The 15,622-nt window shown below is 42.1% G+C and overlaps 1 protein-coding gene across 6 annotated transcripts in view; it reads right to left on the reverse strand.

Moving 5' to 3' along the window:
* STAT3 (signal transducer and activator of transcription 3) overlaps positions 1-15,622 on the reverse strand; it is a 65,573-nt gene that overhangs the window by 17,470 nt on the left and 32,481 nt on the right. For 5 of the 6 annotated variants that reach the window (XM_059908516.1, XM_059908518.1, XM_059908517.1 and 2 more), the window contains exons 2-8: positions 12,861-13,011; positions 11,183-11,327; positions 10,505-10,603; positions 2,325-2,420; positions 2,088-2,169; positions 1,810-1,904; positions 1,485-1,636 (exon numbers count right to left, since the gene is read on the reverse strand). In XM_059908516.1, coding sequence (XP_059764499.1) covers positions 1,485-1,636; positions 1,810-1,904; positions 2,088-2,169; positions 2,325-2,420; positions 10,505-10,603; positions 11,183-11,327; positions 12,861-12,988 — 797 coding nt within the window. In that variant the 5' untranslated portion in view covers positions 12,989-13,011. Of the gene's footprint in view, positions 1-1,484; positions 1,637-1,809; positions 1,905-2,087; positions 2,170-2,324; positions 2,421-10,504; positions 10,604-11,182; positions 11,328-12,860; positions 13,012-15,622 lie in introns of those variants that run through there. The other variant, XM_059908519.1, reaches the window with a different exon arrangement.

Genomic DNA, 15,622 nt, shown 5'->3' on the forward strand with positions numbered 1-15,622 from the left:
CCCTCACTACCTGTGCAAACTTGGCCAGGTCCCTTCACTCTCGTGGGCCTTGGTGTTCCCTTGCCTGAGAGACGGGGGGTAGAACTGCACGATCCCCAGGAGCCCTTTCAACCTCACCTACCATGGATCAAAGGATGTGACATAATGTTTCAAAATATTGATAACATGCATATAGAAAAAGTAGACAGGGAGACAAAGGCTGATTAAGTCTGTCCCCAAGAATGGAGAATATCAGTGTCTCTCTTTGATGGCCCCCCACTAGTTTAGTAAAGACCCCAAAGAGAGAAGGTGGAAGGCAAGGGGCAGGGGAGGACGGCACCAGGACTTCTGAGCTCGCTGACTCCCTTCTGGCATCTACATTCTCCATTCCCAGAACTTAAGCTTTTTGGTTCCCTGATCAGGAAGCATTTAAAACTGCTCTCAGTAAATCAGCAAAGCTCAGGGTTAGTGAGGATGTGAACAAACAGGCATCTCATGTAGAGTTGTCCTAAATTTCCAGTTTCATGCTCTGTGTATCTGGGTTCCCTTTCATGTCAAGTTTCTCCCAGTTTAAGCTGGTGCAGCATATTTGTCATTGGGCCTTGCACATCAAGGGTGCTCCATCAAGATTTTCTGAATGAATGAAAGTAAAAGAGCAGATTATAGAAGAGCATATAAAGAATGATCCTACTAATGTGGAATGTATAGATTTCTATCTTTATATATACAACAGATGTCTAGAGTGACAGTCACCAAAATTTTAACTCTAAGTATCTCTGCATGATTTGATCTTTCAAGTCTTTTCTTCTCTTTATTAATTTCCTGTATTTGAACATTTTTCCCTTATAAAAATCATGTCATTTGAGAGTATTAAAGTAACTAAAATTTGAAATTTAGTCCACATGTTAAATACAGTTAAACCAAAAGCTTTATTTCAATTAGTCAAATATATTTAAAATATAGCAATATAAGGATTTCCCTGGTGGCTCAGTGGCTAAGAATCCACCTACCAATGCAGGGTACACGGGTTCGAGTCCTGGTCCGGGAAGATCCCACATGCCGCGGAGCAACTAAGCCCGTGCGCCACAACTACTGAGCCTGCGCTCTAGAGCCTGTAAGCCACAACTACTGAAGCCCGCGCACTAGAGCCTGGGCTCTGCAACAAGAGAAGCCACCGCAATGAGAAGCCCAAGCACCGCAACGAAGAGCAGCCCGCGCTCGCTGCAACCAGAGAAAGCCCGCGTGCAGCAACGAAGACCCAATGCAGCCAAAAAACTCCCAAACAAATAATTTATTTAAAAAATATAAAATATAGCAATATAAATACATTTTCATTAAAAAAAAATTGTCCAAATAAAGTAAAAGCTTTAACCCTTAGACTAAATTTGAGTATGTTGAAGTCCCCACCTCTGAAATGTAGTAGCAACCCTTTGGGCCTGCAGTTCTGACCATAATTTAGCACAGCTTTCTAGGAAGAAAGGAAAAACTTCTCTTTTCTGTTTTACCAGTTTTCTAGCCGATCTAGGCAGATGTTGGGAGGGCCTCCAATGCAAGCAATCTGCTGCCGCCTCTTCCAGTCGGCCAGCTCTTCATCCGTGAGAGTTTTCTGCACGTACTCCATAGCTGACAAAAGCCCTGCCAACTCACTCACGATGCTCTGGTTGGAAACCAAAAACAAAGTCAGAAAACATTTCCTCAGACCGTCTCTCACCACAGTCTTTAGTCAATTCCAGAGAAGGAACTCATTAGAAAACAAGCCAGTTCTTCCCTGAGATGCCCAAGTCCTGCACATGAGTGAGACAGGCAGGTGGAGGTGCCCACAGCTCTTACTCGCCGCATCTGGTCCAGCGCAGTAAGCATCTGTTCGAGCTGCTGCATCTTCTGCCTGGTCACTGACTGGTTGTTTCCATTCAGATCTTGCATATCTGAGAAGGAAGGAGAAACTCCTTGAGCTGACGGAATACTCCTATCCTCAGTAACTAGGCTCCCTTAAGCGCCAGCAGCCCCTGAGCACCCACTCCCCCGAGTCTGAACAAGCAAGTCCTGAGACTCAAGGAGCACAAACTCACTTTCTACGGGAGATTTTAACGTCTCTAATATTCACTTGCCTCCTTGACTCTTGAGGGTTTTGTAGTTGAAATCAAAGTCATCCTGGAGATTCTCGACCACTTTCATTTTCTGTTCTAGATCCTGTTTAAAACAAACCAAAACAGAAGTAAAAAGGATTTCCCTGGGGAGAGGGAAAAGGAAGTTTCTGAATAGGATTAAAAACCTCACAAAAGATACACGCAGGACCCACAGGCAACTTCCCCAAGAAAAGTCTTCCTGCCCTAGACTTGCTTCACCTGGACACGCTTCCGGACATCCTGTAGGTGTTGCTCCAGCATTTGCTGCTTCTCCGTCACCACGGCGGCCGTGGGATGGTTGGCCTGGCCCCCTTGCTGCCAAAAAAGGGAGCCAATGTACATGTGAATGCTGGAAATACGGGGAGAAAAACATCTCTGTCTAGTCTCCATCTACCCCCACTACGCTTCCTGCTTGGCCTGAGCTGCTGCTGCCATTGTGAGGGGAAAGGTGGTTACACCGGCAGCTGGTGCCCTCCAGCTGCTGTCAGTATGGTGCCAAGAAAGCTCTCACACTTCTACCTGTATCCTTGGCTTTTTACCTCTAGGTCATAATATAAACCCACTCTACGTATTGTACTAGGAGACCACATGTTGAGCTAAGACACAGTCCCTACCTTCAGAAAACTCATTCTAGGTAAGTATATATATATAAAAAGATTCAGAACAATTTATGACAGCAGATGCTAGATGCCTATTTTAATGCATCGGGCAGGACCTACTGTACAGCACAGGGAACTCTACTCAATATTCTGTAATAACCTATATGGGAAAGATTCTGGAAAAGAATGGATATATGTATGTGTATAACTGAATCACTTTGCTGTACACCTGAAACTAACACAACATTGTAAATCAACTATATCCCAATATAAAATAAAAATTAAATTTAAAAATAATAATAAATAAATGCATTGGGCGGGGGGACCTCCCTGGTGGTCCAGTGGTTAAGAATCCACGCTTCCACTGCAGGGGGCAGGGGTTCGATCCCTGGTCGAGGAACTAAGATCCCGCACACCAGGAGGTGCGGCCAAAAAAAAAAAAAAAAAAAAAAAAATGCATGGGGGTGTCCAATACATTTCTGTGGGATAATAAAAAAACCATTCTGTCCCAGGGTGAAATTCCCTATCAAGAGATATTATCTCAGGGGAGAAGGGGAGGAGGCCGGTGCCTTGAAAAGGTCAAATTGCACATGAACCTTACAAATAAGTTTTGTCAAAGTAATAGGACGTCTTCGGACAAAAAAGACCACGTAAAAGCTGCAAGTGACCAAGACAGTGTGCTACTGGCATAGGATGGAGATATCAGCCAATGGAACAGAACTGAGAGTCCAAGAAAGACATTATATACCCAGTTTCCCAAACCAGAAATTCTGGGTTGTCTTTGATTTCACACTGAGCCACCAAATCTTCCTGGCTCTATATTCCGTAATCTCTCCAACTGATCTCTAGCCCCACTGGCTCAGTTCAAGCCCCGACTGTTGATCCCTTTGCCTCTAATCTCGCTCACTTCCAGTCTGCTCTCTACACTGCTGCCAGAAGTCTCCAAAATAGATCTAAACATGCCAGCTTTAGAGGGAACCATACTCTCCTTTTCCAGTGGATCCTGTCCAAGCCCACAGAATACAAACTTCCCTTAGAAGTTCTGGGAAGGCGACCTCCACCCTTACTCTCTTCACAGGGAGAGTGACTCATCGGATTAGTGAGGTTGGGACAAAGGCTGTAGCACATGGAGACCTTCGAAGGGCCCAGCACTTAAGCTGGTGCCTCTCTCCTCCCACTCTTGCCTTCCTGGGGCACTCCTGGGGCAGAAGCGAGGGCCTGGTTTCTAGAAGCAGTTCTAGAGGCCTATGTCTCTTTCTCAGTGGGCATTAGTGAGTGGTCTTTGAAGTTCCATAAGGATGACTGGGGCAGTCCTGCCGCTGCAAACTCAGTCTCTCACCCCAAGACCTGACCCAGGGGACAGGTATCTAAACAACAAAGACCTACTGTATAGTACAGCGAACACTGCTCAGTGTTATGCAACAACCTAAATGGGAAAAGAATTTGAAAAAGAATAGATACATGTACATGTATAGCTGAATCACTTTGCTGTACACCTGAAACATTATAAATCAACTGTACTACAATATAAATAGATAGATAGATAAATAAAGCCCCCATGGTTACCCATCGAAGTCATGTATTCGGTCTTGTTTACCAACAATACAGCTGATATTTTAATCTGTATTCAACTCCCATGTCTATTTCTAAATTGGTACTGCACTTAAAGGGAGAAAATAGATGTGATCAGTCATTACCCACAGAAACCTACTTCTGATACCTTAGTAAAATCTATTGGCTCCCCGCTGCTTCCAGGTATAAATGTCTCAGCCCAGCACAGACAGATGTTTCACACAATCCAAAAACTGAAACCTTCCCTCCCTGTGCTTGAGTCACTGCAAACTACCCACCCTTCCCCACACACAACGTGTTTGCACACTGACTCCCCGCCCCCTGTCCACTCAGCCTAGCACAGCTGAACTCACTCACCTTCAAACTCGGTGCAAATGTTTTCTCCCCTGTGAAACCTTATTCAACTTCCCGAAGCAAAAGTACTCACATCCTCCTCTACGTTTTTCTCCCTTGAAGTGTTTGTGCACCTATCACCCAATTAGACTGAGAGCCCTGGGAGACAAGCGATCACGCTCACTTGTCTTCCTGTCTCCTCGTGCTTTACCCACGAAAGGCAGGTGGGAATATGCCAGATGATGTAAACAGACAGAACAACAGTGAGGCCTGGGTTGAGGTAGCTCTGTATTACGGGCTGCAAACTTTTTGTCTAAGGGCCAGGTGGTAAATATTTTTTGGCTTTGTCGGCCATACAGTCTGCATGACTGTATAAATACCCAGCCCTGCCACTGCGGCATGAAAGCAGCCAGAGACAGTGCATACATGAATGTGTGCGGCTGTGTTCCAAAAACACTTCATTTACAAAAACACGCAGCAGGCGGGATTTGGGCCCTGGGTGTTGTTTGCCAGCCCCTGATCAATACGATTGGGACCATTCTTGGGACACTTACTGCTTTTCTAACTCTCATGGCAAAGTTGGTGCCTCTCCAAATGGGCTTAAATTGATTATTTTTATCTTATGGAACAGGATGCAAACATAAAGGTTCTCCACAACAGCAAACTCTAGTGATACACAGACAAGTGCCATTTGGCTAATCTCCCTGACGCCCAAGTCTTGAACAGTGAGTATTATCAGTTACCCCCTCATCCACATCTGAGCCTATCAGCTTTCTGCTTAAAATTCTTTAGTTGGTCCCCATTTCCTACAGATGTGGTGAGGATGAGGATGAGGATGAGGAGGATGAGGATGATGATGATAGCAGCAACAGAAAACAGTTAACATTTATTTCGCATTTATGTGTCAGGTACTGTTCTATGCATCTTACACACAGGAATTAATTTAATTCTATGAAGTCAGTGCTATTATCATTCCCAGTGGAGGAACAGAGAGAGTCAACAGTTTGCCTGAGGTTACACAGCAAGTGGCAGATCTATGGGGTTCAAACCCAGGAGGTCTGGGCCCAAGGCCCTTGTGGTAAACTGCTCTTCCAAGGCCAAATTGCCAGGCATGAGTAACTAGGAAGATTGTCATGATGTGGCCCTTGACCACCTTATCTTCCTTTACCCAGTCAGATGCTGAACTTTCTACACTTCTCACAAGAATACATGCACTCCTGTTTCTGTCTGAACACGATCTTCTTTCTCCCTACACTGTGGTCTCCTTACCATCTGCCCGATGCCCATACAATAAGCATTGAGTCTCGGCTCAAACAGTACCTCTCCTTTCTGTATGATGCCGTTCCTGACTCTCTCAATTAGACTTAGATGTTCTTTCTTCTTTGTTCCTGCTACATTTTTGTCTTTAAAAAGAAAAAATTGTACACCCATGTTCATAGCAGCATTACTCACAAAAACCAAAAGGTGGAAGCCGCCCAAGTGTCCATCAACAGATGAATGAATAAACAAAATGTGGTAGAGCCACACAATGAATAGTATTCAGCCTTTGAAAGGAAGGGAATTCTGACACCTGCTACAACATGCATAAACCTTAAGGACTTTATGCTAAGTGAAATAAGCCAGTCACAAAAAGACACACACTATATGATTCCATTTATATGAGGTACATAGAGTAGTCAAATTCAGAGAGACAGGAAGTTAGAATGGTGTTGCCAGGGTCCAGGGGGAAGGGGGAGCTACAGTCTAATAGGTATAGAATTTTAGTTTTGCAAGATGAAAAAAGTTCTGGAGATTGGTTCACAACAATGTGATGAACTTAACACTCCTGAATGGTACACTTAAAAATAGTTAAGATGCAGGAATTCCCTGGCGCACCAGTGGTTAGGATTCCACGCCTCCACTGCAGGGGGCATGGGTTTGATCCCTGGTTGGGGAACTAAGATCCCAACCATAAGCTGCACAGCACAGCTAAAAGAAAAAAAAAAAGGATGGCAAATTTCATGTTATGTGTATTCTACCATATTTTTTTTAAAAGAAGGGGGGAAAAAAAATGAAAAAAAAATTCCCTGATTATAGGATATTAAAGAAAACACCTCAGGGAAACTAAAGAAGTCTCCCGTAACCAACAACATTAATGCTTAGGTATATATTCTTCTGGACGTTTTATCATACATTTCAATAATATATGCATATTATATACATTTGTCTTTCCTGTTATGAATCCAATCTTTGCTTCCATTACACTGTCATGTAACGGAGGGTTATCGTTGCTATTGTATAAGAGAACTACTGATTCTTAAAACATTTATCTTGAACACAGTCACTTTTCTGAACCCTTGTTAGTTCCAATAATTGTGTTTTGTTTTTTTAAAAGTTTGTCTTTTGCTTTCCAACATTAACACTCCCTTTTTCTGTCTTATTACAATGGCTGGATCTGTCAGAAAAATATCAATGGCAGGAGGCACCCTCAATCTTGTAACTTTTTAATGAGATTACTTTAGTGCTTCACCATTGTACATCATGTTCCCTTTGGTTTCTGACAAATATTCTTCTTTTTGTTAAGAAAGTTCCTTATTTTTAAAATCTAGAATGGACACTAAATTTTGTCATCTAACAAAAATACAATTTTTCTTCTTTAACTTACTAATTTAATGAATTACATTAATAGAATCTCTAATGTTAAGCCACCCTTGCATTCCTAGAATATAAACCATGCTTTGTATACTAAGCAGGATTCAAAAATCCTAACCTTTTCTTTACTTACACTGTCTTTTTAGGTCTTGATATTAGCATTATTCTAGCCTCATAAAATAAGCTGGAAACATCTCTTTTTTCCCCCTACACTTTGGAAGAGTTTAAATGATACTGGAACAATTTGTACCACAAAAGTTTGTTAAAACTTTTAAACCATCTGGCCTATTGGCTTTTTTGGTGGAATGGGGAGTGTAATTTTTTTCAAGTCTTTTTCAATATATTTTTATGGTTATTGATCTAATTAAGTTTTTTCATCTTTTTTAGTATATTTTAATAATTTGTATTTTATTGCATTATAAAGTTGTTTGATTTTCTGTTTCTCCCAGACCACAACCTCCTCTAAAGCAGGGGGCCATAACAACCAGCACACAGTAGGATACACATACACATATACACATAATAGATTAGATGATCTAGATAGATAGACTATCATATATCAATATGTGTTCCCCCAATGGGCCTGTTAGCATCACATAATCCCTATTCCCTAAACTAACTGTATCTCTAGCTCTAGTGAGGTTATTCTCAAACTTAACCACAGAGAGAAATGCATATGAACCGGAATGATTCAATCCCAAACCATCCCCCAGGTGGCTCCCAAGAATAATACATTGTCATATCCTTCTGGTGCAAATGTGAACTGTTACAGCCTTTGGGGAAAGCAATCCAGAACTATCTATAAAAAGTTTATATATATTTTATACACACACACGCACACACCCCTTGACCTAACATTTCCATGCCTAGAAATCCATACTAGAGAAATCAAAGCATGAATATATAAAGATATATAGGGAGGCATTGCACTAGTATTTACAGTGGAGGAAAAAAAACCCCAGAAAGAAGTGACTGTCTATCGAAGGGGTAATAATTGAATAAATTATAGCAGATCTATACCACAGAATATTATGCAGCAAATAAAGTGAGTCAGCTTTATACTACTTGACTTAGAAGGATTTACATGACATAATTAAATGAAAAAAGCAAGATGCAGAAAAGTAAACCAATTTAAATATAATGTGTATGTGTGTATTTTCTATAGTTTATGGGAGCCTGGAGAAAGGTATGAAAGGATATATATCAGACTATTAATGTTGGATTCCTGGGAAGAGACAATGAAGAGAGGAGTGAGTAATCATTAGAGAAATGCAAATCAAAACTACAATGAGGTTATCACCTCACACCAGTCAGAATGGCCATCATCAAAAAATCTACAAACAATAAATGCTGGAGAGGGTGTGGAGAAAAGGGAACCCTCTTGCACTGTTGGTGGGAATGTAAATTGATACAGCCACTATGGAGAACAGTATGGAGGTTCCTTAAAAAACTAAAAATAGAACTACCATACGACCCAGCAATCCCACTACTGGGCATATACCCTGAGAAAACCATAGTTCAAAAAGAGTCATGTACCAAAATGTTCATTGCAGCTCTATTTACAATAGCCAGGACATGGAAGCAACCTAAGTGTCCACTGACAGATGAATGGATAAAGAAGATGTGGCACATATATACAATGGAATATTACTCAGCCATAAAAAGAAATGAAATGGAGGTATTTGTAATGAGGTGGATGGAGTTAGAGTCTGTCATACAGAGTGAAGTAAGTCAGAAAGAGAAAAACAAATACAGTATGCTAACACATATATATGGAATCTAAGGAAAAAAAAAAAAAAAAAAGGCCATGAAGAACCTAGTGGTAAGACGGGAATAAAGACACAGACCTACTAGAGAATGGACTTGAGGATATGGGGAGGGGGAGGGGTGAGATGTGACAGGGTGAGAGAGTGTCATGGACATATATACACTACCAAATGTAAAATAGATAGCTAGTGGGAAGCAGCCACATAGCACAGGGAGATCAGCTCGGTGCTTTGTGACCACCTAGAGGGGTGGGATGGGGAGGGTGGGAGGGAGGGAGATGCAAGAGGGAAGAGATATGGGAACATATGTATATGTATAACTGATTCACTTTGTTATAAAGCAGAAACTAACACACCATTGTAAAGCAATTATACTTCAATAAAGATGTTTTAAAAAAATAAAAAATAAACAAAACAAACAAACAAACAAACAAACAAAAAGAGTCATGTACCACAATGTTCATTGCAGCTCTATTTTCAATAGCCAGGACATGGAAGCAACCTAAGTGTCCCTCGACAGATGAATGGATAAAGAAGATGTGGCACATATACACAACGGAATATTACTCAGCCATAAAAAGAAACGAAATTGAGTTATTTGTAGTGAGGTGGATGGACCTAGAGTCTGTCATACAGAGTGAAGTAAGTCAGAAACAGAAAAACAAATACCATATGCTAACACATATATATGGAATCTAAAAAAAAAAAAAAAATGGTTCTGAAGAACCTAGGGTCAGGACAGGAATAAAGACGCAGACATAGAGAATGGACTTGAGGACACGGGAAGGGGAAGGGTAAGCTGGGACAAAGTGAGAGAGTGGCGTGGACATATATACACTACCAAATGTAAAAGAGATAGCTAGTGGGAAGCAGCCGCATAGCACAGGGAGATCAGCTTGGTGCTTTGTGACCACCTAGAGGGGTGGGATAGGGAGGGTGGAAGGGAGACGCAAGAGGGAGGGGATATGGGGATATATGTGTACGTATAGCTGATTCACTTTGTTATGCAGCAGAAACTAACACAACATTGTAAAGCAATTATACTCCAATAAAGATGTTAAAAAAAAAAGAGGAGTGAGGGACATTTCAGATCTTTGTTTTTTAACTTTCTTTCTTGTAATTTTCTGTAATGTTTTAAAGTTTTTCTTAAAAAGTAGAATGAATTTTATACGCAGGAAAAAAAAGTTATTTTCACTGTATAAAACAAAACGCAGGGACTTCCCTGGTGGTCCAGTGGTTAAAACTCTTGTGCTTCAAACGCAAGGGGCGCGCGTTCGATCCCTGGTCAGGGAACTAAGATCCCACATGCTGCACGTGGCACGGCCAAAATAACCAAAAAAAAAACCAAACAACAACAACAACAAAAACCAAAGAACCCAAACACCCACTTCTCCCCATAGGTCAGTGCACATCCTAAAGACCCTGGAAGAGCAAGCACATCTCTGTACACACGAAGGAAGCACATTTCAACAGCGCTTTGTTTCTTCCCAGGCCTCACCTGGGCTGCAGTGGCTGCAGTCTGGAGGAGGCGGGACTCTTCCCACAGGCACCGGGCCACAATTCGGGCAATCTCCATTGGCTTCTCAAGGTATCTGCTCTGTACGTAGGAGAGAAAGAGAATGAAAAGTGGCAGTAGACTAAGGAGATGTGGACTGAACTTTGCTAACTTCCTCATAAATTAGGGAAAGCATGACATTTACTACATGAAACAACACAGCAAAGGCCTCAGAGCCTGGCTGCCATTAGTGGGAGATGAAGGGAAGAAGAGAAGAAGAAAGGCAGTCATGAGGAGCAGTACTTCAGTGAGAGAAGGCTTGGTCGTCTGTCTTTGGACAGTGTGTTATCCCAGTCTTACAGGGAGGCAACTGACTTTGTCAAGGAGTATCCATTTATGGTCGAACCTTTAACACTGAAAAATAAGAGTCATCTTCCTAGTCATCTGACCTCATCACAATCATGTTATTAACATGCTAACATAACACGATTAACATAGCAATCACATTATTATTTCAATGAACCAAAGAAGTGAATTTCAGGCAACGATACTCAAAGGGCTAGTTACTTCTCCTTGGATTTAAAGTACAAGATACATTCTCATTATTTAGCCAAATGAGAAAAGAAACTTTCAGGAAAGAAAGATAAAACCCTCCTCTGCGGGTTCAGCTTCTCATCACACCTGAAGGAACTGCTTGATTCTTCGCAGGTTGTGCTGATAGAGAACATTGGACTCTTGCAGGAAGCGGCTATACTGCTGGTCAATTTCACCCAAGAGATTATGAAACACCAAAGTTGCATGTGATTCTTTGCTGGCCGCATATGCCCTAGGAAAAGGAAGAAGGATAAAGAATGATTCTGAAACCTACACATACATACACATGCATGCACGCAGAAATCACCATCAAGAAGGAGGAAAAAACCCAAGGCAAACCTGATGCTTTAACCCACTCATCATTTTAGATGCATCTTGCTCAGCAACCATTAATGTCATCAATTTAAAAATTATGGGGCTTCCCTGGTGGCGCAGTGGTTGAGAATCTGCCTGCCAATGCAGGGGACACGGGTTCGAGCCCTGGTCTGGGAAGATCCCACATGCCACGGAGCAACTAAGCCCGTGAGCCACAACTACTGAGCCTGCGCGTCTGAAGCCTGTGCTCCGCAACAAGAGAGGCCGTGACAGTGAGAGGCCCGCGCACAGCGATGAAGAGTGGCCCCCGCTTGCCACAACTAGAGAAAGCCCTTGCACAGAAACGAAGATCCAATACAGCCAAAAATAAATAAATAAATAAATAAATAAATAAATAAATTTATTAAAAAAAAAAAAAAAAAAATTATGAACAACTATTCTAGATACTATTAGCCACTGTCATAGTTCTATATTTAACAAATACTTGAGTGAAGTGAACAGGTATGTTGTTTTGCTTTAAATTCTCAGTCAACTCTGTGGTCAGACTTTTAGTAGCAAATAAGCATTCCAAGCTAGGGTGGCCTATTTCTGACATCTCTGAATCACCTCTCTGGCCCCTTACCAAATTCTGGAAAAACTAGGTCAGGGGCCTGAATTAAACCAAAATTAATAGGTGGATCTGAATACATTAAAGTGAAGGAGGGACTTCCCTGGTGGTCCAGTGGGTAAGACTCCACGCTCCCAATGCAGGGGGCCCGGGTTCAATCCCTGGTTGGAGAATAGATCCCGCATGCCGCAACTAAAGATCCCATGTGCCGCAACTAAGACCCGGAGCAGCCAGAATAAATAAATAATAAAATAAATAAATATTAAAAAAAAAAAAGTGAAGGAAATAGTTGTTGGGATTCTGTACCATTATCTCCTCTATGAACGAGTCTATTTCTCTGACTCTGTGTTTCTTTCCCTTAATGAAAGGGGAATCAGAAGTACGAACCCAAACTTTTACCCACGACAGAATTCTCATTCAGATAAAAAAAATTCACTTTGCTGTGCAGCAGAAATTAACACAACACTGTAAAGCAATTATACTCCAATTAAAAAATATATATATAGAGAGAGAGAGAGAGGGAGAGAGAGCATGTCCCTGAAGTGTCAGAATACACAGAGCATCTCATCAAGCAAATGAGATTAAAGTCAGGCTTCAAAACATCTACCCCCAAGCAGGCTGCTTCAATGTGCCAAAAGACAGCTGCCCAGATGCCCTTCTAATGTAGAAAATGTTTTTACAAGACTAAAATGACCTCTCTATCTTCTGTTCTCTTTTATCACATCAACTGTACCCATAAGCTTTTCAATGAAATAGTTAGCAAAGAGTTAAGTTAGAGCAGATCATGTCTCTTGCCTCAAACTAAAACCTAACAATTTGGGGAGTTTCTCAAGAAGGACTTACCAATCTTGACTCTCGATCCAAGGGGCCAGAAACTGCCGTAGCTCCATCGGGAAGCTGTCACTGTACAGCTGATGAAGCTGCTCCAAGTACCGTGTGTCCAGCTGCTGTAGCTGATTCCATTGGGCCATTCTGCTGGAATCAGGGGTCACAACTGCAAACCAAAGGTTTATATGGTCACTACAAGCCCCAGTAAGGGGAAACAATCTATCCAACACAGGCATCGGGTCTGTGATTAGGGATAAAAGGTGCTTTGGAAAGGATCTTCCATGTTTCTCCCGGTTTAGAACAATACATATACATTCAAATCTCTACCTCTGGAACCACATCGCAGCTTCTTTCTCCTAAACCAGGATGACAATGTGGGCATGACGCCACGTTCTAGAATCCATTATCTCTCAGAGGTATGTGAAGCTGAGAAATTACTTAACTTCCAGATTTCCATTTCCTCCTCTATCAAACAGAGATCATAATTCCCACCCCTCGGGGTTACTGAGATAATATTTCTTGAGCACCCAGCTCAGTGTCTAGCACACAACAGATGCTCAACAGATGTGAGTTCCTTTCTTCCCACTCTACACTCCTTTTCGGTGGACTGGGAGGTAGAAACACAGTAAACCTAAGTTTGATCTTTAAACTAAGAACAAAATGTGGGATATGGGTGTTCAGGGAGGGCAGAGAGCTAATTCCAAGACTACAGGTTTAAACACATAAGCAAGGACCTGCCTGGGATTCTTCCACTCAAAAAAAAAGAGTAATTTTGTTTCTAAAATTTCTCAGTCTGGGATGAGAAAGAAGAGAAGCTAAAAACCAGGCATTCAGGTTGTCCCCAGGTTCATGAACACCCCAGGGAAATGCTCAAGGAGAAGCCAAGCCAGCTAACCATCTTGAGTCCTCTTTCTGAATAGCTTGGGTCATGGAAATAGCAATACAGACCAAGTAGTCTTAAGAAGCTGTAAAAAATAGGGCTTCCCTGGTGGCGCAGTGGTTGGGAATCTGCCTGCCAATGCAGGGGACACGGGTTCGAGCCCTGGTCTGGGAAGATCCCACATGCTGCGGAGCAGCTAGGCCCGTGAGCCACAACTACTAAGCCTGCGCGTCTGGAGCCTGTGCTCCGCAACAAGAGAGGCCGTGATAGTGAGAGGCCCGTGCACCGCGATGAAGAGTGGCCCCCACTTGCCACACCTAGAGGAAGCCCTCGCACAGAAACGAAGACCCAACACAGCCATAATTAAATAAATAAATAAATAAATAAAATTTTTAAAAAAAAGAAGCTGTAAAAAATAACTATGAGTAGGAGCCAAAGACTAAGGTATATATGGATCAAAGTATATTGAGATGGTTCTCTGGGACAGTGAGAACATTTACTGAAAGATAGAATACATACAAATACATACACTTCACTAGAGTGCTTGATTTATTTCTTGGAGAAGGCATGAATAAGCACCTAATTACTGGTCCTTTCATAAAAAGGCAAACTGGTGACAAAACCAACAGGTCTTGTGTTCTCAGAGCAGCAAGTTAAATGATCACCAAGTTGTTCAGAATCTGGGGTCCTTACAGAATTCAAGAGGGCTGTGCTGCTGTTCTCCTTCCCCTTCTTGGGGGGACAGAAACAGCACACCCCCTTGCTACTGCAAAGGTGGCATCAACGGATCAAGCTTTCAAGCACATATTCAGGAAAGCAGGGGCAGTCCCCTCACAGCAGTCTTTAATTGAACAATTAAAAATCTAAGGCAGGGACTTCCCTGGTGGCGCAATGGTTAAGAATCCGCCTGCCAATGCAGGGGACACGGGTTCAAGCCCTGGTCTGGGAAGATCCCACATGCCACGGAGCAACTAAGCCCGTGCGCCACAACTACTGAGCCTGTGCTCTAGAGCCCGAGAGCCACACTACTGAGCCCACCTGCCACAACTACTGAAGCCCATGTGCCTAGAGTCCGTGCTCCGCAACAAAGAGAAACCACCGCAACGAGAAGCCCGCGCACCACAACAAACAGTAGCCCCCGCTTGCAGCAACTAGAGAAAGCTCGCGCGCAGCAACGAAGACCCAATGCAGCCAAAAATCAATCAATTAATTAATTAAAAAAAAAAAACTAAGGCAGCATCATCCAATAGAAATCTAACACAAGCCACATATGTAATCTTAAATTTTCTAGGCGCCATATTAAAAAAGTAAAAAGAAAGAGGTAAAATTAACTTTAATAATACATTTTCTTTAACCTAATATAACCAAAATGTTATCATCTTAACATGCGATCATACAAAAACTATTAATGAGATACTTTACATTCTTCTTTTTGTACTAAGTTTTCTAAACCAGTGTGTGCTTTACACTTATGCCACAGATCTAAAGTATTTCCCTCCTCAAGTACCAAGGGCTTAAGTTCCACTGGTGAAAAAGTTCAGTAAAGCAAAGAGATGAGAATGTCAGAATGAGGTATTTGCCCCAGTAAGGCCAATATGTTTCCATAAATAAACTAAATCTTCCAACAACATTAGAGGGGAATAAGTTAAGTTTCCTAGGTGCTTGGGATTTTTTTTAACAATGTCTTAGGCACCTCCCGAGCATTTTCAGCTACCACTCCTTTGCAGTCGCACCCCCAAGATTAACCTGTCACAGGACCGATGCGATGCTACCTGGGCAGTGATACATGTACGCTAAACACTGGTTAATGAAAGCAGTAACTGAAGCGCATGCTACACGCTGAAGCATTGTAACCATGTCGAATTTTACTCTCAACAGGAAATCAAAGGCCTACAAC

Source organism: Balaenoptera ricei, chromosome 20 (genome assembly GCF_028023285.1).
Source record: "Balaenoptera ricei isolate mBalRic1 chromosome 20, mBalRic1.hap2, whole genome shotgun sequence".
Lineage (NCBI taxonomy): Eukaryota > Metazoa > Chordata > Mammalia > Artiodactyla > Balaenopteridae > Balaenoptera > Balaenoptera ricei.